This window comes from Myodes glareolus, chromosome 10 (genome assembly GCF_982192425.1).
Source record: "Myodes glareolus chromosome 10, mMyoGla1.1, whole genome shotgun sequence".
NCBI classification, from domain to species: Eukaryota; Metazoa; Chordata; class Mammalia; order Rodentia; family Cricetidae; genus Myodes; species Myodes glareolus.
The window spans coordinates 65,793,913-65,819,490 of NC_142035.1; the positions used below are offsets into that span (position 1 = coordinate 65,793,913).

Sequence of the window (25,578 nt, forward strand, 5' to 3'; positions counted from 1 at the left end):
TCCGGCCAGAGCATCTACCTGTCACAGTGAGGACTGTTTAATAAAGGAAGTGTTTAAAGTGTTTTCAGATGTTAAGATTTCTGGACACTAAGATTGCCAATCTTATTTCTCCTTTCCATGGCGTGTGCATCCACTCACTAACGTTTTTGTTCTTAAATATTGGCCCAAGAAAGTGTTATGGACTGAGACATTGTTCAATTATTCTCACATAATATCTTGTTTTTTCTCAACTCTCTGACATGTAGGTAATAGGTGATTTTAAATAGTTCAAAACCACTCTGGGGAAATCATGGGTATTTTCTCACCTGAATTGTATTCAGGGATGACCACAGAGTGTTCCTAGTGTGAACATTCCGGGGTTTGCTGCTTTTTTTCATGAAGATGTTTCATATCACCTTTCTCCCATTTCATATAAACCCCACTAAGCTTTGCTCAAAGTCTTTAAAAGCATAAGAACAATTGGTACACAGAGCCATGGCAAGCAGCTCTCAAACCGCTGGATTTCATTTTTCAGTTAAAGCACGGTTAGAAAAATTAAGAAATCCCTGACCTAATGAGCCATTTCTTAATAGAGTACTTTCATCAGGATTTTTGCCCAGAGCTTTACTTTTGCACTTGAATATATATATATATATATATAGAATATATATATATATATATAGAATATATATATATATATATATATCCTAAGACATTTTTCTTCGAAATAGGATATTTCATCTCTTTGGGGGTGGACCAGCTCTACTTTTGCCTGAGTACAGTAGGTGGAATAAGTAATCACCGCTCCACCTTTGCAACCCCTAGAACATCAACTTCTGACTTGAAATTTGAGTTATTGCCCTAATAATCGGTGGCACCTATGCTCAAAAACTTTCATTTCTTTTACTTAAAGATGCAGACGGTACCTGAAATGTGTACGAAAAAGCTTACTATTGCCCTTCCACAAAAACCTTAGTTCTAACACCTGGAATACATTTTGTGAAAAATAAGCCTCAAATATGAGGGTTTGTTGTTTTTATATGTCACTGAAGGTGGGTTTTAAGGGTTCATTGCCTCAGCTCAGTTCTCTCTCTGTCTCTCTCTATGTCTCTCTCTCCTTGTCTCTCTCTTTCTGCTTCTTGTGTGTTAATGAAATGTGATCCACCAGCTTCTTGCCAAATGGAGTGATGAGGAAGCCTGCTGACTGTGAGTGGAGAAGAGGGAGCAGGGAGTAGGGATGAGATTGGAGAGTGAGAACACCAGGCAAAGGGGAATTTAGGAGAGGAAAAGTGACACAACAAAGGGAATCAGAATTTGCTGCTCTTCAAAGTTGAATCAGAATATGTTATTCCCATCCCATCCCTATGCTTGGAGCTAGAAAACTGATTATATAATTTTTTGAACATATTATGTATGTGGTCCTCAGACCATACTTTGAGAATTTGTGGCAGCTAAATTTTCAGTTGCTGACTTTCGTGTACCTATATCCTTATTGGTATTCTACTGCCAATGACAAAGTAGCAAGCTAGCTTAAGCATGCTGATATAGTTTTTAAAAAAATGAAGCAAAACACTGCCGTGGACTCACTAACACCACATTTAAGCTTATAGCCTGCCTTAGAAAGCAATAGCACTGGACAAATTTCTTTCCCCAAGTATACAAGTTTGATAGGAAACTAGATATACCTTTCATCTTCCATCTTGTTCCCTGAAGATATACAGACAGCCCCATGGAAAGCAACTCACTAATTTGAAGCATTTATCTTCATAAGATCTGACAGATTGTCCTTAGGTTGTCATGAGCAAGGACTTTCCTTTTTGAGATGTGGTGCAGTCTCCTCTGGCTGTTGATATGTTCATTCTCTGTTGATATGTTCATGCTGCTGTTGCCAAATTAACCATTTCATGTTGAGTACCTTGTTATCCAGGAGGAGAAAAGAAAATCCACAATCAGTGATGTGGTACCCTTTCTCTATGCCCACTGTAGATAGGAAACATTGGGTTTCTGAGTTAGACACTTAGCAGAGAGGAACAAAGAAACTGAAGATTAAAACTCAGTCATGCACACTTGGGTGACTGGGCTGAAGCAACATTTGACATAGTTTTTCTGTCCAAATTCTGAGTTAGATTCAAGTAGAAAGAGAATGAATCTTTTATAGTTTTCAAGGAGTCAGTGCTGACTCCTTCCATGGGTGTAGGAGGAGCCCATTCATTGGTTCTCAACCTCTCAGACCTGAAATAATCACAAAGAAACTATGTATGATTTGCTTTACTGTTTGGCCAATAGCTTAAGCGTATTTCTGGATAACTCGTATATCTTAGATAAACTCATTTCTATTAATCTGAGCATTTGTTCTGGAGGCTACATGGCATATCACTGACTCCACCTACTTTCTCCCAGCATTCAGTTTAGTCCCCCCCTCCACCTAGCTCTATTCTGCCCTATCACAGGCCAAAGCAGCTTCTTTATTCTTTAACCAATAAAAGCAACAAATACGCAGAAGAACTTCCCACAACACCTGGATGATAGGAATCAGTGACCATCTAATGCAGCTTTGGAGAAAAGTGGACCCTGCTAAATTTCACAGTTTAGCATTGTTGGTTTTTCTATCCTTCACACTTTTCTGGTAAGAATGAAAGCACTAAAAACAGTATTGCCCAAAGACATGATAGGTCTGTCCATTACCATTACCATTCTACTCAACCAGTGCTTATTGATAAATGAATGCATTAGTGTGTGTGTGTGTGTGTGTGTGTGTCTGTGTGTGTGTGTATGCGTGCGTGTGTGTGTGTGTGACGCACTAAGTATTCACTTCGTAATATATATATTTGTATATACTGATCTTCAAGAATTTTGTAGATGCGTATACTTTGACCATATCCAGTCACCACTACCCCATTCCAACTCTCTCTGATCCTCCAAACATATCCCCTTACCAATATCATATCCTTTCCTTTAAAACCACTGAGTTCAGTTAGTATTGCCTATTTGTAGGTGGAAGTGGCACCATTAACTAGAATCTGGACAACCACAAGGAATCACAGTATTGAAGAAAAGTCAGCCCCACACATACACCCAAAAAGTCATCGAATGTCAATAGTTCCTCAACAATGGGTAGTGCCTCATGTTTCCTCCCCCCCCATCCATGCATAAATTGGGCCTGGCTGAATCTTGTACAGACTTATGCAGGTACCACAGCTACATTGGCCCTGCCATTAGCAGAAGACACTTGTTCATAGTTGTCCTCACTGACTTTTGTCTGAAAAACTTTCTGGCACCTCTTCTGTGATAGTTCTCTAAACCTTGTCAGGGGAGGGGGAAAGGAATTTAGATGTCATTTAAATGACTCCATAGTCACTCATTCTCTGTGTTCTGTCCAATTATGAACATCTGTGTTAACTGATGCCCATTGTAAAATGAAGCTTCCTGATAATGACTAGGGGTTACATTAACCTTTGAGTATAAAGATCAATCTTTAAGAATCAATTTGGTACTCTGTCCATCGAGCAAATAAATACTAGTGGCTTCTTATCTTGGGCTTTTGACCTCCCAACCATGGGTGCCTAGCCAGATTTACAGTAAAAGGCAGGAGTTTTCTTCTATGGAGAGAGCCTTACATCATATTTTTATAAGTGATTGGTCACTCTAATAACATTCATACCATTATTGCACCAGTGGACATATTTTGCCAAACTGGTCATGTAACTTGTAGTGTTCACAGCTGGGTAAGACTGTTGACAACTTTAGTTCTAGTAAATAAACAAGACCAATAATAAATACAAGAACTTGTATCACCTGGTGGATTTCTGGTAACCACAACAAACATCTCAGTAGGAGGTATTTCATACCCAGATTTGAGGTTTTATATAATACTCATGACTTTGAGTTGTAGAATATTTGCTTAACTATACAAAGATCTGTTGAATTTGTTTCACTATATAAGGATATATTGCATTTGTTTATGTTGCAGAATATTTGTTTAACTACATAAAGATGTGCTACATTTGTTTAATAATGTAAAGATGTTTTGCTGTTTCACCTAAAGCACCTGATTGGTCTAATAGAAAAATAAATAGTCAATAGCAAGGGAGAAGGTATGGGCAGGACTTCTGGACAGGGAAAGTAAGTAAAAGGAGGAGTGTAGGCTTGGGAAAAAGGAAAAAGAGATACCAGGGAGATACCAGGGTCCAGCCAGAAAGACACAGAGGAACCAGGAAAGCAGGACATGCAGAATGAAAGGTAAAAAGCCCTGAAGCAAAATGTAGATGAATAGAAAAAAGTTAAATTAAGCTAGAAGAGCTAGTGGGACAAGTCTAAGTCAAAACAGAGCACTCATAATAATAAGTCTCCATGTTTTTATTTGGGAACTGGTTGGCGGTCAGAAGAAAATTCTAGCTATATCTTTGGGGAAGAGCGTGATCTCTCTGTTCAAATTCCTTTTTTAAAATTATACTTTGGTGCACTTATAAATAATTAGCCTTCTAAGTGACTTTTCCCAACTTTCTCTGCGTCACTTGCCCTTCTCCCACCTCTCTTCTTCCCTGTCATAACTGGCCCCTCCTCACTTCCTGCAGGCACTGTCTGGCAGCGCTAACTCTGTGCAACAGCTGGATTTCAAAGGTCAGTGGTGTGATGAGGGCTGCGAAAATGTGGATATCTAGAACTGATGGTTTTCCCGCAATATTAGGATGTTGCTGAGGAGCAACTGATTTATCTCTGGAAAAATAATAGAACTTTTTCTATCTTTTAGAAAAAAAAATATTTACCAAACTTATTTTCACAAACGCTTTAGAACATTGTGAATTTTATGAATATCTGCCCAGGTTTCTTGCCAACTTCTCAAAGGCCAGAATTCAGTTTGTAGTCATATGCTTATTTCCCTAAAAACAAAAATACCATGTAGGGGGTGAAAAAAAAGTATGTCTAACTTGGAATTTTACTTCAGTTTAAGAGTAGGAAAAAGGGATTGGGGAGAAAATCCTAGCACTAAGAAGCCAAGCTTTTGTTCTTGCCTTTAGTTGCCCCAAGCTTTGTGTGTACTTCTGCCCTGCATCTGTGAGCTTCATGGAACTAACACAGCATTCAGAGGCAGGCCTAGCACTGATGGTGCTCTCTGAGCTAAAATATGAACATTATCTCCAGGCGAGACCTTGCTTCTCCCCTCTTCACTTAGCTTTGCTCTATCTATGTCCCTGTGTTTGCTAGTTTTTGTTATCCAAATCCCACCACTCCGTGCCCCACCTTCCTCCCTGGTGGATGCTCAGAGCCCCTAAATTCTTCATAAACCTATCTTTTATTGGATGTTCTGCCTTTCTTCCATGCTAATTTCTGCTATTTGGACGTTCAAGCTCTTTAGAACAACACCTACAGGCTGCCTCATTCCAGCATCAGCTGAAAGCTAGAATGCAGGGTTGTCAGGTTCCTTTTAGGCATCTATGGTGCCTGCTGTAGAACCTGTGCTATCCAAGGGTGTAAGTTTCAGTTTTACACCTTACATAGTCTATATTCGTTTATACATTTTTATATGTTTTAAAGCCATGGGAAAGTCGGTGCTTTCTGATGTGATCTCTGCACATCAGCTGTGGGTATTACAGCTGCTCATCAGTACGGCTCGCCTCTCTCAGTGCCACAAGTTTCAAGTTGCCGTTTATTGGCACCTTAGTTGTTTAACATGCCAGCCATGTACTGCCAGGCAGAAAGAAAAAGTTGGCTCAATAAAGAACAAAATCAACCATCCAACCTGTCACTTATGCTTTCCCAGCAGGCATTTTATAAACCAGCTGCCAAACATTTTTTTTTCCCTTTTCCTTGGCTCTCTCCCCCTCTTTCTTATTTTTAAGAACATGAAGTTTGCAGCATTGATTTCCACAGGCTCTTGACAACATTGTCCCTAACTGCCAGAAATAATGGGTGTTTGACAGGTTGTAGGTTTCCAGGCTGCCTCAGTGTTCCTTCTAACTGCGACCTTGTTGGAGAAGATCTCTCCTTACAAGGTTAGTTGTTTAAAGTAAGTTTTTATGCTTTGATAAGTGAAATGATTTAGAGAAGGCTCTAGATTGAGAATCAGCACCTCGGGGACCTGCTTTTGCTTATTTGGTCCTGTTGTTCTGCAGTATCTCTTGAATATGGGACCCACTTCACAGTCATGGGACTTACTCTTTCAATGTGTCTCCTGGAGAAAGGTCCCCAAAATATGGAATGTTATCAATCTTCCCCAGTGGACTCTTGAGCAACTGTGCCTCTGCATTAGTGTATCAAAAGCAAGATAATATTTATATTAGTTTTTATTTTAAGATCCCTGGACATTTCCAAAAGGAACTGATACCACAAACATCCCCCTCCCCTAAGTTTGTAAATATTTTCTCTGGAAGAGACTGGACTTCCATAGCTCTGTCAACCAGCATGGTTCAAACAAACAGTCTGAATGTCAGAGCATGGTTAAAGACACCAATATGAGTGACTTTCCCTCTACTATCATGTTAGATTAATTTTTCTCTGCAAGATTTTTGTGCAAATTTATTTTCCCTGACCTGACATTTGATAGTGTTCTCTTTCCCTTGAACATAACTACCATATTCCAGCCCTTTCCTCTGAATGTTCTCTCTTGGGCTAGAGTGAACTCAGGCCGGTGCAGCATCTGCAAACTGCACTTGGTGTATGTGACAGGAAATTCTTCAACTTTGAGACTCACTTGGTGTCATGATTCTCTGGGCAGCTCACTCACCCTGGAGTCTGGCTTTTGCTGACAGCATTGCACTCCTGTGACGGGCTCCCCAGCCATCAAAAGGAGACTTCTTTATTTTCTTTTTATTTCTTCCTGGTTATTTCCACTAAACCATTCTTCTAGCTGTAAGTTTAAATGTTATGTACATTTAGATGTGACAGAAATGGCCATGTTAAAACTTAGAATCCAACTTTTTGAATAGTATGCACACATACATGTACACATATATGTGTATGTGCATATATATTTTAAAAGACCCATTGTAAGTATTTTACCATAGCTAAGTATTTTAATGATTTAAGGTTTGTACATTTTAACTTTATTTCAAGATTATGGGTCCTAATTGAAACAGGGAAAGACTCTTCCCTAGAATTGCTTTAAATCAGGATGTAACAGAGTTGTACAAGTTTAACTCTGCTGCCTCTTGGAACATATAGAAAACTTACTTAGTTAACTGAGTTCATATTTTAGAACTTCACAAAGCCTGGCATCATCTTACCTACCAGAAATTTTCTAAAGCTTTAAGCAGACGGGAACTTCAATCTGCAGCCTTTATGTTCCCATGTTCCCATTGACCATTATGTAGTGGACAAGTCTTTCTGAGAAAACAAAAAATATTAATATGGAATTCTGAACTTCATTTTAAAGCATGAGATTTAGGAGTGGAAAGGCCAAGTGAGAATAGAAGTTCATTTTCTTCTCTGGGATACTGGTTCTGAATGAGTTGGAAAGTTGGGTTTGAAATTCAAGCTATAAATGACCCGACAGAATTGTGGGGAGACAATAGTTTATGATAAATTGGTAACATTTTATGAATAACTGTTAGACAGGAGTTCCTTTTTAAGGTATCCAAGACAAAATTTTAAGGAAATGAAAGCCTTAACTTTACCCAAATTGATTAGTACTCATGGTGTACCCATTTGAAATACAACTGTGTGCCAAATTTAAAAATGCAATTATTACAAGTTAATAAAAATTTAAGCTCTTTATGAAGATGAAACTTTTTAACTACTCTGATTAGATCTCTACATATCATATACATAGAGGTGGAAGTGGGAAATCAAACTATTACATCATACCTCACAAATTCATATTCTTAAATAGCAATTGAGCATATAAAATTTACAAAAAGGGTTAAACCTTCCTTCCAGCAATATGGTATAGAGGAAGCCTTTCAGCCTTCCTGAGTCTCAGTTTATTTATGTATAAAATATCTCAGTCTCATCTCCCAAGGGTTTTGAGGTAAGAGTTAAATATGACAGTACTTACAGTGCATTCAGCTCATCGTCTGAGACAAGCTATGTAGATAGGTACATTCATACATGTAGAATTGCATGGATTGATTATGGATAGCCTGACAGATGATACATAGATGGATAGATTATATACATACATACATACATACATATATTTGCTTTCTTGTATACATGTTATCAAATTCCTCTGTCTCAACTGACCTATTTCTAATATGGTTATAAAACAACCTTCTTGTTTGTTTGTTTGTTTCAGAAATCCAGAGGCTCAGCAAAAGCTTTGGCTTTAGACATTCACAATATACTCCTTACAAGCTATCAACAACTTTTAGGGGTAACGGAGTTAGATTTGAAAAGTGATTAACTTATAAATATTTCAGTGAAATCTGGTTGGTGTAGAATGTGGGTGTTTGGTTGATAACTTGTTCTACTTTTGAATTATAAGCACAGTACAAATAATTATGCATTATCAATAATTGATTGGAAGCTCGTAATGAGCTCATGTCTCCTGTAGGTGGATGAGATAATGTCTGTATGCTCAGAGCTCCTGAATACAAACTATGCGCCCATCCATGCATGTGCTGACGCTGTTCCACGAGATAGCAGTCTTAGCCAAATTCACTCCAGTCTTTATGGGTCTAGCTGACTTAGCATATTTTTTAAAAGAAGAGAATAGTTTTCTATACAAGAGAGCTTGGGGAATATCCTTCTCCGTGTCTTTGAGCAGAGCTACATTGAGCCATGTTGGTGATATGGTTATCCCCTATTTGAGACAGTGCAGTGAAACGGAATACACAAAATGGATAAAGAAGCTAGTTTACTAGGGACTGAGGTCAGCGTTGCACCAGCAGACCGTGCCCCTTGAGAAGGAGACTTCCTTTGCTAAACAATCTAAAATAAAAGACAACAAGTGCCAACTCTATTTGTTCCTTGACTAGGCAATCTCAAACAACACATTAGAGTAAAGGGGGGGATATAGTCATCAGTTTTCCACTGCTGTAGCAAAATATCTGAGACTGGGGATTTATAAAGGAAATAAGATTTAGTTCATAGCTTGGAAAACTGAAAGCCTGAGATTGGTATTTGCATTTATTTGGCTCTGGTAAAGGTCTAAGAGTAAAATGAGAGAGATCATACAGTGAAATGGGGCAGATATTAAGAAAAAGTCAGTCTTTCTCTTTATAGCAACCCACTCCTGTGGAAACTGGCATTCCATGAGAACCATATTAACTTCTTCCTAGAACAGAGTCTTCAATGGCCCTAACCACCCCTTGCTTGAGTCTTCATCTCTTTTTTTTGTTTTTTTCTTTATTAATTTATAAAAGTTTCCACCTCCTCCCCTCCTCCCAATACCCTCCCACTTCCCCCACTCCCTCTCCTCCTCCCTCTCCAGCCCTAAGAGCAGTCAGGGTTTCCTGCCCTGTGAGAAGTTCAAGATCCTCCCTCCTCCTTCCAGGTCTAGGAAGGTGAGCATCCAAACAGACTAGGATCCCAAAAAGCCAGTACATGCAGAGGAAACAAGTCCCAGTGCCATTATCAATGGTTTCTCAGACAGTCTCCGTTCCAGCCACATTCAGAGAATCCGGTTTGATCACGTGCTCGTTCAGTCCCAGTCCAGCTGGCCTTGGTGAGCTCTCATTAGATCAGTCCCCTTGTATCAGTGGGTGAACGCACTCCTCACGGTCCTGTCTTCCTAGAGGGGTTCCCAGGTCCAAGGAGAGATCCCCAGATTGTTCCCTGGACAGCAGAGGAGAGGTTGCCTGAACTGGCCTTGGCCCATAACCATACTGATGAATATTTTGCATATCACCATGGAACCTTCATCTGGCGATGGATGGAGATAGAGACAGAGACATTGGAACACTGGACTTAACTCCCTAGGTCCAAATGAGGAGCAGAGGAGGGGGTCTTCATCTCTTACCAGTCCTTTAACGTGGAAACTTCCATTTCAATTAATGTTATATTTAGACAGAAAAAAAATATACAAAATGTAAAAAGTAGAAAGAGAGCTCACCTTAACCACTCATTAAACAAAAATTTGAATTCTTTCTTTGTACAAGAGGTCTTTCTTGTTTTGTTTCGTTTTCACTTTAAATTTCTTAAATTTATTTTACATATCAACCATAGTTCCCTTCCCTCTACCTTCTACTTCCTCTACAACCCATGCCTCATCAGCTCCTCAGAGAGGGTAAGGTTTCCCAGAAGTCAACAAAGCCTGGCACATTTACCTGGGGGCAGGATCAAGCTCCTCCCCTCTGCATCAGGCTGAGCACGGTATTCTACCATATGCAATGGGGTCCAAAAAGCCAGTTCATGCACCAGGCATAGATCCTGGTTCCACTGTCAGGAGCTCCTCAAATAGACCAAGCTACACAACTGTCAGTCACATGCAGAGGGCCTAGCTCAGTCCCATACAGGCTCCCAGCTGTGGTCTAAAGTTCGTGAGCTACCATGAGCTCAGTTCAGCTATCTCTGTGGATTTTCCAGTCATGATCTTGATACCCCCCTTACTCATATAATCCCTCCTCCTTCTCTTCGACTGGACTCCTGGAGCTCGGAGCTCAGACTGGTGCTTGGTTGTGGATCTCTGCATCTGCATCTGCATCTGCTGCCATCAGTTACTGGATGAAGGTTCTAAGAAACATCTTTATCACTTCTGTCCAAGTTCCTACTTGGATTACTTTCTTAATCACAACATCCCTGTAAGGGTTCACACCAGTCTTCATATACTAAACTTCTTAACATATTTGTGTGTGTGTGTGTGTGTGTGTGTGTCTTTGTGTATTTGTCTTGTTTATAAAATATCATGCTGCACAGGAAAAGCTTCTTCAAATAGGTTACTGATAGGTTAAAAGATAGAAACCTTGTCTTACTTTGCTTCTTTGTTCACACAGTAGCTAGTACAACACTGAACACATATTTTTATGTTCCTTACTTAGCCAGTAGTTATGTGATGAACTTGGGAAAGGAGGTGAGATTAACTAGATGGACTTGGTAATTCCCCTTGAGTGAGAATACATACCAGTTTCTGACTCCTCTTTTCCCTGATCAGTGTATCTCTACAAATATCTTAGAAATACCCACACATTATCACAGAGAGTTTACCCATAATCTGTTGGTCCTTCTTGCAGTGGGTAATGTCCAGAGTGAAACTTGTTTTCACTGTGATCTCACCAAGGTTTAGCCTTATTGATGACTATCTGTGCCCTGTCCCATCAGTGGGAACCTGGTCATCCTCTCTTTCCTTATTCTCCATATCCAATTAGTCACCATGCCAAATCTCTCCTAATTATTTCAAGATTTTCTAAGTACATCCATCATCTCCATTCCTACTGCCTATTCGTTAATTCAAGTCATAGCCTACTAAAATTATCTCTAAGATGTCTTTCCCGTGGTGTAGCTCATTTTACAGTATACCTTCAAAGATGCAAAAAATGGATCATATTACTTCTTACATGACTTTCTTTAGTGTTACCCATTGCTGTAAAGATGAGATGCAAAACACCATCACCTATTTCTTTTACCTCACTGCTCACTTCCTAGTCTTGGTAGCTTTACCCTAACGAAAACATTTTCTTATACCCAATCAACTCTTCATGCACCATCCACCAACCCCTCCACTCCCACCCTACCACCACCACCTTTGCCTGCTTCTACCACCTTCAACTTGATTCTTCTGGTAGCCTTCCTTACTCAGATATGAATACTTTGTCTCGCAGTCTGGAATTATCCCTTTGTTTCCCTAACATTTCACTAGACCACAAAGTCTTGAAGGTTAGATGGTGTGGGAGGTCCTTCTGTCTATGTGTTGCTTTTATTGGTTAATGAATAAAGAAGCTGGCTTGGCCTGTGTGATAGGGCTGAATAGGGCTAGGTGGGAAAAACTAAATGGAATGCTGGGAAAAAGAAGGCAGAGTGAAAGAAGTTATTTAGCCCTTCCAAAGACAGACAAAACTTTACCCAGTAAGCCACAGCCTCATGGCGATGCACAGATTAACGAAGATGGGTTAAATGAATATGTAAGAGCTAGCCAATAAGAAACTAAAGCTAATAGGCCAAACAGTGTTTTAAATAATATAGTTTCTCTGTGATTATTTTGAGTCTGAGCTGCCAGGCAGCCTGGAAACTAAAAAGCAGTTAGAGATTACCTTATTTCTATACAAAATAATGATTTGAAAACCAAAAGTTACAAATAAATGAAAATTATTTAAATTAACTATTGATAGTTCAAATCATCCTCTTTTGTTGAATATTGTCTAACATTAAGTATTTACTAAATACTAGCCCCAATTTTGAACTTTTAAAAATTTTAAAACCTTCTTACAAATCAAAAACTTCATACAGTGAGATTAACTAGATCCACAGGTTAGGCTATGCAAGTCAATGACCTTCTCTTAGAACAGTCATTCTGGAGCTGTGGAGATGCACGCTGGATTTTTCACTTGCACTATCAAATGTAATTGTATGCACTTATCCACCACAAAAGAAAAGAAAAGTACACAACAAAGTGAAAACTAGAAAAACAATTAGCTTTATGTCCTCTTCCGTGGCTCAGGTGTCTATTACCTGCATTCAGTTTTTAAGCTCCTCAAACCTAAAATGTTTATCTGAGGAGATACTGTTTTACAGAGCAGAAAGTTAAGGATCAGAGAAACCAAGTTACTTGCTCCACATCGTTTAGTTGACAGCTTTTAGGGCAGAGATTTGAACTCGGGCCATCCCACAACAATGTCACTGTGCACAGAACTTTCTAACTTGTGTTGGGGGCCATTTATTATCATAAAGGGTGCATCCTTGAGATAACTGTGTAGAACAGATGTGAATTAGCAGAAAAGTCAAAGAAGATCATAACAATGGGAAAAGAAAGTCTCTTAATTCCTGAGCAGGAGGTCTGGAGAAATGACTCAGCCAGACAGGCTCAATGCAGTTTGTCCATAGCTGTAGTTACTATCAGCCCTACATATCTGGATGATATTAAAGGATTACAGAGAATCAAACATTCACTGTTTTACATACTAGGGCACTAAGTGAATCAGACCAGTTTTTCAAAAAACCCACTGCCTATTCAATCAATTGACTCCAGTACCTTAAAACCTAGACAAGGAAAAACAGACGGTGGTTAACTTTATGAGGGAAAGGCGATGATTCTCCTCCTTGTTGTTAACTCATCTCTTTGCTTCTTTGAAGGCTTCACTAGGATGAGCTACTACAATGTGCAATGTCTCTTGTTGGGTACTAAAGAAATTTGAAATGCTCTGCTAATAGGAGCGTCAGATTCCCACCAGCTAGGCTGCAGCAAGCCTCAGAAAAACCATGCTGTTGTGTAAATTTACAGCGTATGGATGATAACTAGACCTGCCTATCTGCAATTTTGCACATAGTGGGGCTAAATGAATCTTTGTCCCTGGCTTTCCAGGGCCCTGGCACCTCAAGGTTCTCTGTAGGACACTTTGAAATGAAATGCTTTTGTAGGCTAAGGACAGGACTGGGAGAGTGATGAGGAACTATTTCAGAACAGATGTCAACAGAGTCTTTCTGTCCGTGCTGAGAATCATCAAATATGTGCCCCATGTCTGGCAGACAGAATGACTGAGGCAGAGGCTCCAGAGCCTCGAGACAATGAGCTGGCCCCCCCAGGGGACTCTCTTGGACGCAGACAAATGAACTTGGATGAGCGAGTGGCCTTCGCTCATTCTTTAGGGGTACAGAGGTGGGAGCTCGGTCCAGTTTGGAGTTTAATTAAGGATGGCAGCTGGCATAGCTGGTCAGATGACTCTGTGCTCATTCATGTCACAAGTTGCATTTTGTTTTTCTCCAGATATTTCTGTTACTCTGTTCTCTCCCTTGACACTGCCCACACATTATTCTGTGTGTTATTAAAGTGATGTGATCACTTTCCTAAATAAAAAGAGTTGCAGGCAGGGACCACACGTTAGAAATGCAAAAACAAAACCAGAAGGATCTATCCACTTGAGATACATCTTCCTGATGCAAACTATCCCCTGCTTAAATGTACCTATTCCTGCCATTCGTGAAAGTAAGATTTTCTTCATAACTTTAGTAGCTGGAGGGAAAGGCCAGATACAATTGTGGCATGCCAATTGTCCACGTTATCATCAACCGTCCAGCTTAATGAACGTTGGCACGGACAAGAGCTCCTATCTCCCCTCCAAGCAAACTATACTAAGAAAAGGTAGATAAATCAGGGGATCTCCTGTAAGAAAAGGTCTTGGATACTTGGGGTGGTAGAGGGAACCAATTAAATAGATTGGTTATTAAAGATAAGTAAAATGAGACTATTGAAATGACCAATTCAAAGCCCCCTTTCAAATGTAAACTTTAACTGCAGATATTTCTGAAAGGAAACTCTCCAAATCACATGGTCTTAAGAAGTCAAGGAGGACAAAAGACTGAATGAATTCTGTATTCTAAACTGATGACATGAACACCAGGTAGACACAGCTATATAACATCTCCCAAGATGCCATATTTTAGGATACTGTGTTCAGTGGTATGTTTACAGCATCAAGTCTCCAGGGAAATACTTGATCATATAACTGCATACTGCCCATAATAGTGCAACAATGCTCTGAGAGAGATGAGGCTCAGAGGCCTCTGTCTTGAGTCCCATGAAAATGAATTAATCACCTGCTTTAGGAATGAACTTTGAAAACAAAGCAAAGAAAAAACAACTGTGAAATGGTGATATTCTTTGTACATAGAACTCTTTCTCCTCAGTTAAACTGTTATGATGAGAACCGGGGAAATTCCTGTTCCACCAGAATTATGGGACAACTAGGCTTTTAGTTTTTCTGTTTAGATAGACCTGTGGAGAAAGAGCCGAAACAGAGAAACAGTCCCTCAAAGCCTTAGTGGTAAAGTGCTTCAAAACAGAAGTCACCAAAGCTAGCTTTGGGATAGTATGGTCTATGTCTAGATTAATACTTAAGTGATGGAATCTTAACACTTTATTGAAAACAATCCAAGTAGGTCTAACAAATAGTACATCATCTTACATTTAGGACAGCAAGGTCTTAGTTTTTCAGCACATTGAGGTTAGGAAGGGATGAGAAATATACAAACACATGAAAATAAAAGTAACTTAAAACAGTCAATTTCATCATCTCTGCTTTTTAAATGGAAAGCACTAGTCTGAGACGTTATCTAGCTTTTAGTAATGGGCTACCTTTACCTTTAAATCAGACTCCATGGAAACGGTTTTCCATTTTGAAGCAGTAGGAATTGTCAGTTTCTGCTTCCTATCCTGAGGAACAGACGGTGGCGGGTGGGGACTGCTTGTCTATTCTCCCCAAAGGAAAGACATATTTGAGAGACACAGTTTATGTGGTTTACTTAGCAAAGCAAGCACTCCGAAGAGAGATTGGAGTGGGCTGTCCCAAGGCTGGCATAACTACACAGTGGGGTCTATGCTGTGTATTCTTTTAAAGGTTTTATGAATATTTATGAGGTATATGGGATGTGCTTGTGATAAGGTGATCCTTTTTCCTTCCCAAACCATGGATAGACCAGATCTCCTTTTTAGGGGATTTTTCCCCCTACTGTTTCTCTAGAAAAGTTCACAAAGGTACAGGAAGTGTTCCATCAGAAGCACAAAAGGCAAGGTCTTTTGAGGAGTCATACACATCATTAGTAGCCATGTGGGGCAATGCTCAGACAGAGACATCCTAACATCAGCTTTGAGGACATGGACCCACAGAGGATCCTCTGACCATCGTACACAGCTGCCTGGATGCAACTGTGCCTCCCTTGGTTATTTCATGATTAACTCCTCTTTGAGTCAGCTCAAGATCGTGTGATTGAAGTTAAGACATTTTGTTATTTGTATTATTTTTCCTTAAACAGGTTTTATGTTGAAGGCTGAGCCCAGGGTTTTAGAACAGACTAGCAGGCTACTCTGGAAAAAAAAAGGCATACATTGTCTGTGAGGGTCCTTCTGCCAGCAGCACCTCTCTTGCCCATCTGCTGCCTCACAGCCCCACATTCTCATTGGTGCTTTTCTCGTCACACTGATCTACTATCAAAGGAAGGCTGGGTGTTGAGGGCATTCCCAAGGAAGAGGGTGTGCTATTAAATTTTACCTTACGGTCCTGAGGGCAATGGCCTTGTTGTTCCTAGCTTTCTCATTATCAAACAGAAATGTAGTACTTAAATATCTGCTAATCTAAAATTTTCTAACTGTAAAAAAAGAAATCTTTACTGTCTTCATTAGTATGGGGAACAGTATAGGGTTAAATGCTTAAACCCTAGAGACAGACTGCCTCCATGTGAATCTGACTTAGCCAAAACAGTACTTTTGCAGATGACCTGAATGTCCTATGCCTCCATTCTCTGGGCTATTAACTGGGGCATTAGGAGTACCTAACTTAATGGATGCCTATACATACTAGGTGTCTTAATGTATGCAGAACATTTAGAAGAATACCTGACATGGAGAATATGCTTACTTGAAGAGTGTTAGCTATTGCCATCAGTATTCAGGAAAGGCGCTTTAGTCATTAGTAAGAAATATCCAGAACAATGCTAGTGTCGTGATGATAACTGATTCCTACTAAGTAACTCTAATGCATTATAATAGCTATTATATAAGTCATAAGTTTTCCTTGTTCAGACCTATGTTTGTGTAGCTTTTAATCCCCTTGCTGCCTCTTTTATGCATGATCAAATCCAGGTTTTCTTCACAAATAAGCAGATTTCCTATGTGGGCCATTGTAATCTAGAGCCACACTTTGTCTAGTTCTGTCCTGTGAATTCTTGCGGAGGAGACATCAGTGCATTTCTTCCTCCACTCAGTCTTGAGTGTAGATGAACCTTTCCTTCCCTTCCTATTCCTTCTTCAACAGGGCCGTGTGTGTTCTTTACCCTTATGTACCACCCGTCTTCACTCAAGCAGATCCTGACATTTGGCCACGTTTTCCCTTGAAGCTTTGCTTCTTTTTGTCCTTTACGATCCAACTTAAACCCCATCTTAACTTGGGAAAGCTGCCTTGTTACATTTCTATCCGTCCCGCCAGCTGCCATTTTAGTCAGTGTGATGCCCCTGTGTGACTGATCCCGGACTGATACGAAAAAGCATCCTCACTCTGGTTTTATTTCCACAGTACGTCCCTCCAGATCTCTGTGTCTGCAATTTCGTGCTGGAACAGTCCTTATCTGTCAGAGCACTGCAAGAAATGCTTGCGAACACCGTTGAAAATGGCGGAGAAGGGGTGAGTACCTGCATCGTGCCCTGGGTTTGTGTTAGACACCCCACAGGCATTTCATCCTTCCACTTTAGGACTGGAAGACCTCCGTGTAGAGATAGGAAGCCTTTCTTCCAAGTTTAGATACCTCTTACTCAGCAACTCTAATTCTTTCTCCTTTGGATTGACCGGCTTCCCTCAGAAAACAGATGAGCGCACCACTATTGCCGGCTGGGCTCCCTTCTCTGCCTCTTACTACCAAGTTTTCCAGGGACATGGAGAGACCAAGAGCACCTTGAGACTAAAAATGCCTGCGCTGCAGGTGATTTTTCCATGGAGAATCTCACTGAGATTTTATAACTCTGGCCAGAACACAACCAGGTTACAACAGTTGAGAGAGGTCTCCTGTCGAATTCAGGTTGATTTCACTGATGATGAGAAAATACAGAGCTGCCTTAAGACGCTGTTTTCATGACTGTTAAACTGAGAAGGGTGCTCTGTTATCTTCCAGAAGGTTCTTCAGCCAGGGAGTTGATTACTCAAATATTTCAGAATAATTTTCCTATCTGCTAATGACTCACTCATTTATGTCTATTTCCCATCCAATACTATAATTGTAGTGCCTGGATATTCAAAGCCAATATCTCTGCCCCATCCTCACTCCCCATGCTCCACCTGACGATGTCAACTCTGTCTCCTGGGATACTGCAAGAGCCTACTCACTGTTCTCATTCCTTTTGTACTGACTGCCTCCTCCAAGTTCTCCCCTTAGTCATGAATTCCTTTCTAAAATGAAGGCCCAATTAATTGCACACACTTGTTCTAAATTCCTTCATTTCTCTGTGCTTTGAGATGAACTTCCAACTCCTCAACACAGCTGAAAGTCCTACAGTATTTGGTGAGCCCTGTTCATCTGCTTCATCTGTTACGAAATCCTACCAGCACTCAGTGTCCCAGACACACTAAACTCCTCCTACTGCCTCCAACATGCCAGTCCTCCTTGCCTCTGATCCTACCTGTCAGCTATTTCCTCAGTGTGGCCCGGCATTTCTCCTCCTCCTCTCTCTTCCCGTGTGTAATCCCTCCTTATCCTTCAAGGAACCAGTTTCGATATTTGATCTGACCAGCAGCCTCCGCTGACCCTTCAAGTGTGTTGCATGGAGACACTAATATTTTCTAAGGTTCTTCTCTTCACTCTGTACTCCCGTTGCAAGTTTTAATTTCTTTCTCCTGCCCCAGAGAACCTCATGGGGAGGAGCAGTGTGCAGTTACTAAGACACATAGTTTGTTCTAATTTGACGTTGATAAAGTCATTCACAATACATTTGTGATTGAAGAAATCACAATACATTTGTGATTGAAGAAACTGTAGACACGATTGAATTCATGTTTCCATTTTGGTCATTTTCCTGACCTTAATGTGATCTTAGATAAGACCTCTAAAGGCTTAAAGCCTATATAGTTAGAGAGTCTGCAGTTTTCAGTTTTCTGATCAGATTAATCTGATAATAATTTTTTCTGCTTCTCAGAGCATTGACATGAGTCCTGTTTCCACCCCCTTTGGCATCACTTCCGTCTTGCATTGACCTCAGCTCTCCGAGTCTCCATGCAGCTCACCAAGCATTGCCGATTTTGATGAAACAGCAATAAAACGCTTGCTCTTTGCCCATGAATTCATCATATCCAGATTTCTTTGATGAGAAACTTGACTGATTTTAAATATCACCATTGTTATCAAATGCTGATATCAAATAAGACCAGCTCTGCTCAATCCTGAGCACTCAATAGACCCAGAATAGGTAAAGAGAGTTGAATTGAGAGAGACGCCCAGAGTGAGTCTTTGGCTATTGTCTTATCCTGTTATGTTCAAAGAGAATATTTCGAAGGGATCCTTGATGTTTATCATTTAACTCAAATCTCTCAGAATCCTATAAATAAGTAAGTAAACTCCTTTGTTGCCAAGAATTTGATTCATGGTCTTAATGTTAATTTTGTCTTAAGTAAAGACCAGTAATAAATAAAATTAAATAAAAGACTAATTTAAAGAAACTAAATCTTATATATTATATTAAACAATGCCTCCTATGTTATAGCAGAAATTTATTTAATATAGTTATATTTTAATATGCATCTATTCTTTATAATATTTAGGTAGTTATATGTTGAATCTCATTGAAGAAATCTACTCTTTTGAAAACTCATTCAAAATAAAGATCCATGACATTTTATTATTAGTTAGCCATTGGATAATAGTCATGATATCAATTTTTGTCTCCAAAATTTATCATATTGCCTTTTTGTGATATTTTACCAAATATAAACAAGATCCAATAGTTATTACCTATCTTATTACCATTACCATTATTACTGTCCTCCACTGGAAATTTAAAGATAGGAGAAGAGTTTTTTAAAAGATGGAACACAGATGAAAATGATTTCTCAAAATTGTTATGGTTGTAGCATCCCTCTAATGACTCTACACAACAGTTACCTAGATAACAGCTTCAGGCACTACAACCTACTTGCAATCTTCTCACACTTCCATCTGGGCTCTTAGTCTTTAGTGTGAGAAATGCTATTTTTATATCATCTCTCGTGTCTGTTTGTGCTTTCCTGAAGTGACTGTGCACATTTGCTATTAGCTGTTAATTTGATTTTAGAAGATAATACTCAGCAGGGAAGAAAAAGAAGTCTAAAAAATAAGAAGGAAAAAATAACGAAGGAAGTGAGCTAATATGACAGAGTATAATGAGACTCCGGGGAGCCTGGGGATGTGTGAGCAGGAGGCTGCCTCCTTTTGATGGCATGCCGTTCTGTTTGGAAATGGCCATTTACTGCTTTTAAATAAGTATTGCTTTCAGTAATGATCACGACTGCCACCAAGTAGCATGCCGTGAAGAATGTAATTTTTTTCCCCTTCTAGTCAAAAATTGGTCCTCGTGTGCCGCACCTGTTCACTGCTGTGTCGCAACTCGGCATTTTAAAAAATGATTTCGGTTGTTTGCACTTTTGCGTGATGCGTGTACAGAAGCTTTTCGCAAGGATCTATCATTCTGCAGCAATTTCTCTTGCTAACAAAGATACCTAGCCAAATTTAACAGTGGAGAATTACTATTGAAATGTCCTTAGCTGCAGCGAGTGGCATGTGAAAGCCAGCTATATGTTGAAAGGGAGAATTAATTGTGAGGGCCCCTGGGCAGAAAGGTCCAGTACCTTTCAGAGAGTGCCCAAGCTAATCTCACCTTTGGATCTAATCTAATCCTTCTGATCTAATCTCATCTAATCTTATTTTGGGGAGATTACCAAAGAATTGACACTTGGCATGAAGCCGACTCTATAGCAGGTATTTGAAATAAAATGGTTGCATGCAAATAGTAAAATATTTTCAGATTTTATTGTTGACCTCTAGTTTATGGAATGTTCATGAGCATTTAGCATGATGTGGAGCCAAGAGCAATGCTCACTTCCCTCAAAGTCCCAATCCCTTCACCATCCAAAAATAACTAATTTGTAGTATAGCAGCATGCCTAAGAATCACACAGATAGATATTCAGTCCTTACTATCCTCACAAGGTTATCTCTAAAATAGACACTTCCACACAGACTGATAACCAAAGAAGGTCAATGCTCACAACTGCTTGTCCGAGTGCGGTTCAGCTCCTCATGTCATCTCTCCACTAACTCCTATCACAAGTTTGTTTGTTTAAGAAAAGTCTACACTACAACAAAGAAATAATATCCCTTATGAAATGACCTAGTACCTATAGTATCTTGTGCTGCCCAGCTCCAGATGAGTTCTGACACTAAATGACACAATGCCTCTAGAAAGATAGCCCTTAATTAACACGTTTACCAACTGTACATTTTTTTGATAAAAGTTCTGACTTCATCAGTATCAGTCCTGTAGTACTAAGAGGAGAGATTAAATATGTATGTGTGTACATATATATGCACACACTTATATATAAGTAAGGCCATGGTTGACATGTGAATGTTAGTTTTATCCGTAACCAGGAAGCTTAAAATTATGTTTGACTTTATAAGCTTAAACATCTTGCTAATACATTTAACCTTCTAACACTGATAGGAAATGTGACCTGGAAAGATATTATCTCTGCAAGAACCTTCATCATAAAAGCCCCCACAGGGGTTCTTCTCTATTTCTATGTATTATGTATACAATAGACATTAACTCTAAAACGAGCTTCAGGTTTCTTTCATTTGTCCTTGTCCTTAGAGTGGGGGCAACTATGCACAGAACATTTGCTAGAGAAATTCTCATATGTGATGTGGCATGCTTATCATGTATTGACCCTTCTTGAAGGTGACGTGTCTATGCCTGTTGAAAAGCTAGGAGCTGTTACTCGGGATCATGCGACCTTGTAAACAACCAATGAGGCAAAGATTTAGATTATGCTATTTGTGTAAAAGACCTACAAGCAGGATACTTTACTGTAGTTTTTTTTTTTAACCTATGGCCAAGTTCAGGACACTCAGCTATCACATAAAGTTACAGGAGATTGCATAACAGAAAGGAATCAGCTACATCACATGCTTCCAGGTAGCAGACAACAAATCACACAGTTACTGATGAAGGCTTTTCCTTTAATGGCAGAACTCTTGCTGTCTCAAGATTTGGGACTATGTGAAAACTACTCCAGAATGAAGAAGGCTAAATGAATATTTTTCACCTTCTTCCTGGGCCCCTGGATCTCCACAGACATCTCTGTATTACAGAAATGAAGGAGCTGCCCCAACCCATCATCTAGTTTTAGCCTCTGAGTTGAGGTCTTTGTGTGCCCCTTCTAATTGTCAAAGGAAAAATTCAGATTGAGAATGCATTTTAATAGGAAGGGAACAAGGTCTCTGGAGGAAATGGGCACATTATAAATCAGCTTGATACACATTTCCAGTGTTAAAAATATTACACTTTTAGACATACGCTCAACTATGTTCATAGAAGCATTATTTGTCATAGCCAGAAACTAGAAACAACCTAAATGCCCCTCGAACAAAGAATGGATAAGGAAAATGTGTTATATTTACACAATGGAGTACTACACAGCAGAAAAAAATAATGACATCTTGAAATTTGTAAGCAAATAGATGGATCTAGAAAACATAATATTGAATGAGGTAACCCAGAGCCAGAAAGACAATTATCATATGTACTCACTCATAAGTGGGTTTTAGACATAAAGCAAAGAAAACCAGCCCACAATCCCAGAGAACCTAGACAACAGTGAGGACCCTGAAAAAGAAATACATGGATCTAATCTACATGGGAAGTAGAAAAAGACAAGATCTCCTCGGTGAATTAGGAGCATGGAACCATGGGAGAGGGAAGGAGGGGAGGGGAGAGGAAGGGAGGGGAGCAGAGGAAAATATGTAACTCAATAAAAACAATTTTAAAAGGGAAAAAAGTTACACCTTTAAAAAAGAGAAATAAATTGTTTAATGGTTCACTTCCAACAACAGGTAATTTATTATGTCTTTGGACTACTTTGTAAGGCTTTCCTTTTAGAAGTACAAGGTTCCCTATGTTCATGTGGTGATCTAATCCTAGCTTGCCTCAGAGAATCAGCTTGAGGACACCCCCCTCCATCACTCAGTTTGTAAAACTAGGACGTCACATCATTCCATTCTTAACTGGAGCTCTCATCGTGCAATGGTAGCATGTCTCATTCCATTAAATTCTTAATTAGTTTGACTTGACCTTGCTTTTTATTTAGAAGGGAGAAAATCAGTAACAGATTCTGAAAGCTGCCCTCATTCATTTTTTAATCTATTGCTGGTTATCAACTCCTATTATGAAACCAATAATATTTTTGTGCTCACACAATAACAAACCTCTTGGTAAGTTGCCCTTTTCTGCAAATGTTTATCAAAACCTGCAATAGAATCTCTCCTGCAGATTCGCTTGTGGCAGGTGGCTTGTGTAGAGGGCAAAGCTGAAAAGACAGAAGGTTTAGGTTTGATCCTAATGCTACAAACACTTAGAAACGTAATTCTAGGCCAAACTCTTACAGATGTGGGGCGTTGGTTACAGCATTTCTGAAAGAGGACATTGTTTAAGTAGTCAGTCCCTGATGTTTTGATATGCCAAGTTAAAATGGGAAGTGTCAACACCTTACTTCCTCTGGAATATCTTGTTGACTGTAGCCCATCCCTAAGTCCCTGTGGAAATGTTGAGCTGTCGATATCAGCCATTGTGCTCACTCCTATATTTAGACAGAATGAATAAATGTGTCGGTTCTTTTTCTGCTTTGGTGTGGGCAAAGATAACCTTCCAAAGTCCACCCAGGACAGAACCTCTGAGGGGACTAGTGTTGATTATGCACTTTGACCTTTAGGAAACCTGGTTCTCCTGGAAAATTCTTACAGAGGGAAAGTTACTCTTTCATTTGCACAAGATTTGTTTCTTCAATTAGCCAGCCATTGTTTTTTTAGAAATTAAATGTTGTTATAGATGAGAGATTTGCAAACTAAAGTTCCTGAGGTTCTATTTTTCACACACTAAATTGTCAACATGTATTTATTTTCTTTTTCTCACTGTTCTGCCACAAGCTATGATGTGATTCAGGGATTTTGTGCTGATGGATGGATTAAAATATTTCTGTGGTAAGATTATATAAATATATATGAAGAAATTAATTGTTAACTTATATTTCACCTTTGGACTAAGTCTTTTCGATAACATGGTACTTACTTAAAATATTCAATCTTGAAGACATTACTTACTTTGCAGGAAAAGCCTTCTTTAATTAAAGAAAAAAGCTGATTAATTGGTTACAATAATCCTAAGAGAAAGAACTTTTTAATTGCCTGGTGTAGGGACTGGCCGTTTTCCTTGAGCAGATTAGCATCATGATGTGAATAACATCATGGGAAAGTCGGAATTAGGCTATAACACTTTGTGTGTTTGCTGTCTTAGAGACATCAGCACTAAAAAATGAAAAATAGCAGCGTATTTCAGCATATAGTGCTACTTACGATTCTCGCTAAGATAGAATAGTTGACAGGTTGGGTGTCTCTACCCCCTTGGTTCTCACTGTGTTCTGTTTCTGTTTTCTGTAGCAAGCTTCAATCGACTCCTCAAATGAGTTGACAACTTTCAGAAAATCCTGTGCTCACTAAAACATCCATTCACTGTTCTGTTTCTTATTTTGCTAGCTCAGTGACCTCTCGGAATGGGTATGTTTCTCCCTCCTCAATATACATGTACTTTGCATGGACACATGACTCCAGCTGTATTTGTAACGATCTGGGCCTTTCACTTGCTAAGTGTTCAGGGCATTTCCATTCTCTGTGCTTCTGCTATTTTAAAAACCTAATACCACCGCACCACACGTTTCGATCTTGCAGAGCTGAGAGGTGGCTGCACACTTCAAAATCCCAGCCAGGCTGCTTGTTCTACCACAGCTCTGCAGTTGGGAGAACAGCTTGTCTGTGGACTTGTGGTCTGCTTTTGTTTTTCATTTTTTTGTCAGATTTCTTTTTCCCCTTCAAGATGTTGGAAGTTGTTTTTCAAAGTTTCTCTTTTTTCTCTTGATACAGTCTCGATAGCTTGTGTCCTTAGATTTCAACCTGATGAGACGGCACAAGTGTGCAGCCTTGCCTTCATTCAAGCTTCCGGATGCTTCTGAGTTCTGGTACTATTATGCAACTCCAGCTCTGCTCATCCATAAGGCTGGAATTCATAATAAAAATGAAAAAAGCTAGTTGGTATTCTTCTGTTTCTCATGTGGTATCTCCCCAAGTGACCCAATATAACAATTAAATGTTAATGCCAACCGTTAAGAAGAATCATTGAGGTTAACTAGCTTTTTGCATTTCTTCACATCCCCGTAGAAGCATTTCCAAGTGAAAAGGTGCACAGAGTTCTTAAAGCCCCAGATCCTCTCAGATCCTCCACTTTGTACTTCTTGCTGCAGCTTTAGTGCCATTGCTTGTTCTGTGATGATTTCATCCTTTGCTGAAGTGAAAACCGCACATGAGACCAGTATGCCACTGTGGTCCTGATGATGTCTTGTAATCATGACAACATTAGCTTGGCTGATTGTCACAAAACCCTGGGATTCTTGCCATTCCGGCTGTGGATACTGAAACGCTGGCAGGATAGCTCTGTCCAGTGACCATAGCCGTCTTAGAAAGCGTGACTTTCTGATTAGCAGGGGCATTTTTGTTCTGCCTTTTAAATTTTTCATGGCAAAAAATTGAAACCTACTTTATCAAACTTTAGTAGAAGATAAAAAGAATTTGGGTACCTGAGTTTTTTCTAGTACACTGATACGTTTCATGAGAGATTTTGCAGAATTAAAGATAGGTAATCGGTCTGGAGAAGTGGCTGCTAAGACAGGTCGTAGAAGCCGGATTCTGCATCAGGAGGAATCACAACTGTAAGTTGTTAGATATGTGGATT

At 39.5% G+C, this 25,578-nt stretch overlaps 1 protein-coding gene across 1 annotated transcript in view; it reads left to right on the forward strand.

Annotated features, from left to right (window-relative positions):
• The window catches only part of Ryr3 (ryanodine receptor 3), a 369,298-nt gene that overhangs the window by 18,464 nt on the left and 325,256 nt on the right, over positions 1 to 25,578 (forward strand). Inside the window, exons 3-4 of the mRNA XM_087910876.1 lie at positions 17,076 to 17,183; positions 24,330 to 24,350. Of these exons, the coding sequence (XP_087767002.1) occupies positions 17,076 to 17,183; positions 24,330 to 24,350 (129 nt within the window). The remainder of the gene's footprint in view (positions 1 to 17,075; positions 17,184 to 24,329; positions 24,351 to 25,578) is intronic.